General features: G+C 40.9%; 1 protein-coding gene across 1 annotated transcript in view; it reads left to right on the top strand.

Moving 5' to 3' along the window:
- The window catches only part of LOC102580554 (uncharacterized), a 14,775-nt gene that overhangs the window by 11,257 nt on the left and 891 nt on the right, over positions 1 to 2,627 (top strand). The window contains exons 6-9 of the mRNA XM_015313410.1: positions 829 to 1,030; positions 1,191 to 1,406; positions 1,480 to 2,186; positions 2,464 to 2,624. Coding sequence (XP_015168896.1) covers positions 829 to 1,030; positions 1,191 to 1,406; positions 1,480 to 2,186; positions 2,464 to 2,624 — 1,286 coding nt within the window. The remainder of the gene's footprint in view (positions 1 to 828; positions 1,031 to 1,190; positions 1,407 to 1,479; positions 2,187 to 2,463; positions 2,625 to 2,627) is intronic.

The raw sequence follows: 2,627 nt of genomic DNA, 5'->3' as shown, positions 1-2,627 counted from the left end.
GAGATATACTTTTTTTTATCAACATTTATCATTGGATCTTCTTAGTCAGGTTTGGAAGTAAGGTAATGATATTCTCCGTCCTAATTAACATAAGATGGAGTGAATTGGGTTATACTTATTTTCGCCTAAGTGATGACTGGGTTACTTTACTTTGTGAAGTGCAGTAAAGTAAAAAAGACAATTCTTTTTACGTGGAAAAACACCCGGCTCACAAGGTGAAAAAAACCACGACCTACACCTCTGTAGGATTTTCCCCCAAATTCACTAAAATAAGTGAGCCTCAATAATAGTTAAATTACAAGAGTTGTAACCTAGGAACTAACTATATGCAACAACCTTAACAGATTGTTGCTTCCCTCTTCAAGTTATAATACCCTTAACTTGAAGCTAAGTTTTCCTATTTTGTTTATCCCTAGCTACGCAGTTGCTTTTAAAAAGCTGAAATAGTACAACTCGATCATCACCTAATACAAGAATTCTAGACCCAAAAACCATCAAGTATGAAACAAGTTCTTCAATCAACAAGTCAGAACTTCCTCTCAAATATACTCTTGCTTATTTGCTTGAGTTCAGCCTTTAGCTCTCAGTATATATCGAAACGTACGATATGCGCTTTTATACTCGTACGTGAAAGTTCGGTTTATCTTCGTAGGTTCTGTAGTTATAAATGATACTGGATATTCACAATTTAACCCTTAGTTATTGGTAGCGCTGTTGTTCGTTGGTCTTTTGTTTATTAGATTGTTGACTATGAGATCTCTATACTTTATGGTTCATTGTCCCTGTAATTGTTGGCTCCGAGAAATTTTCTGACTCACTTTGGCATAGGTTATGGCCTTGTCACAGAGCCAACTTGAAGAGGCTATGAGCCCTGCTAGGTTTGAAGCACATGCAGCTTCTGTTGGAGCTCACAGTAGTGCAGTCACTGAGCCCATCTTACCATCATCATCCATCTTAACAAAGGACAAATCTTTTTCTTCTGCTGCAAGTCCAATCAACTCCTTGCTTGCTGGCGAAAAAATTCAATTTGGTAACCTGCCTTGTCATTTCATATGTATGTATCTCAAGTTATGATTATTTCATACGTATAATCTAATCCCTCCGCTTACCAGGTGCTGTTACATCCCCAACCGTCCTTCATACTAGTAGTCGTGTTGTTTCACATGGGATTGGAGCTCCAGGGTCTAATTGATCTGAAGTACAAATTTCCCGTAATATTTCTCCAGATGAAAGTGATTGTACCCTTTTCTTTGAGAAAGATAAACGTGCAAATGATCCATGTCTAAATGTACAAGATTCTGAGGCTGAAGCAGCTGCTTCTGCTGTTGCTGTAGCAGCTATCAGCAGTGATGAAATTGTCGGGAATGGACTTGGCTCTGCTATTTCAGAAGCTAAAACTTTTGAAGGTACAGAATTTGCAATGCCCAAATGTGCTTTGTTTATCATCTGATGGTTCTGACAGTTGCCTGTATTAATCAGTCTGTGTTATGGCAGGTGATCAGCAATTGAGCAGCCAATCACGGGCAGAAGAGTCTCTTAGTGTATCTCTTCCTGCTGATCTCAATGTTGAGACTCCTCCGATATCATTGTGGCCGCCCCTACCAAGTCCCCAGAATTCTTCGAGCCAAATCCTATCTCATTTTCCTGGTGGCCCGCCGTCACATTTTCCTTTCTATGAGATGAATCCCGTGTTGGGCGGTCCTATTTTTGCCTTCGGTCCACATAAGGAGTCGGCTGGCTCCCAATCACAGTCACAGAAAGCTACCGTGTCTAGCTCAGGTCCACTTGGTGCATGGCAACAATGCCATTCTACGCTAGACTCATTCTACGGTCATCCAGCAGGGTTCACTGGCCCTTTCATAAGCCCACCTGGAGGTATCCCTGGAGTTCAAGGTCCGCCACACATGGTGGTCTATAATCATTTTGCTCCAGTTGGACAGTATGGCCAGGTTGGATTAAGCTTTATGGGTACCACTTATTTACCTTCTGGAAAGCAGCCTGATTGGAAGCACACACCCTCATCCTCCGCAATGGGCATCACTGAGGCGGATATGAATAATGTAAATATGGCTGGTTCTCAGCGAAATTTATCGAATATGCCTGCTACCGTCCAGCACCTTGGTCCTGCTTCACCAATTATGCCCATAGCTTCTCCTCTGGCCATGTTTGATGTGTCTCCTTTCCAGGTAAGGAATGCCATACCATCATTGATGTTAACAAAAAAAAGGGCTTGTAGAATATTTCACCCCATCGTAGTGGAGTATACTTGTCTATTTTAGTTGCTCACTTCTTTTTGATTTTGAAATATTCATAATTGTCTTCATTTCTTTCATCTTGTGTAGAACTTATTGATTAATTTCTAAGAATATAGACTCTGTAATGCCTTAGATTTTTGTTATATGATCTATTAGTGCAAGCAGTTCTCTCATATAACATTTTACTTTGCTTTTGGTTTCAACTCAGTCTTCACCTGAAATGCCAGTCCAAGCTCGCTGGTCTCATGTCCCTGCATCACCTCTTCATTCTGTTCCCATTTCTCACCCCTTGCAACAGCAAGCTGAAGGTGTATTGCCTCCTAAATTTGGGCACGGTCATTCGGTTGACAAGTCATTGAATACCAATAGGTT

Source organism: Solanum tuberosum, unplaced genomic scaffold (assembly GCF_000226075.1).
Source record: "Solanum tuberosum cultivar DM 1-3 516 R44 unplaced genomic scaffold, SolTub_3.0 scf00012, whole genome shotgun sequence".
Taxonomy (NCBI): Eukaryota; Viridiplantae; Streptophyta; class Magnoliopsida; order Solanales; family Solanaceae; genus Solanum; species Solanum tuberosum.
The sequence above is the reverse complement of the archived record's forward strand: the minus strand, read 5'-3'. Positions and strand labels throughout refer to the sequence as shown.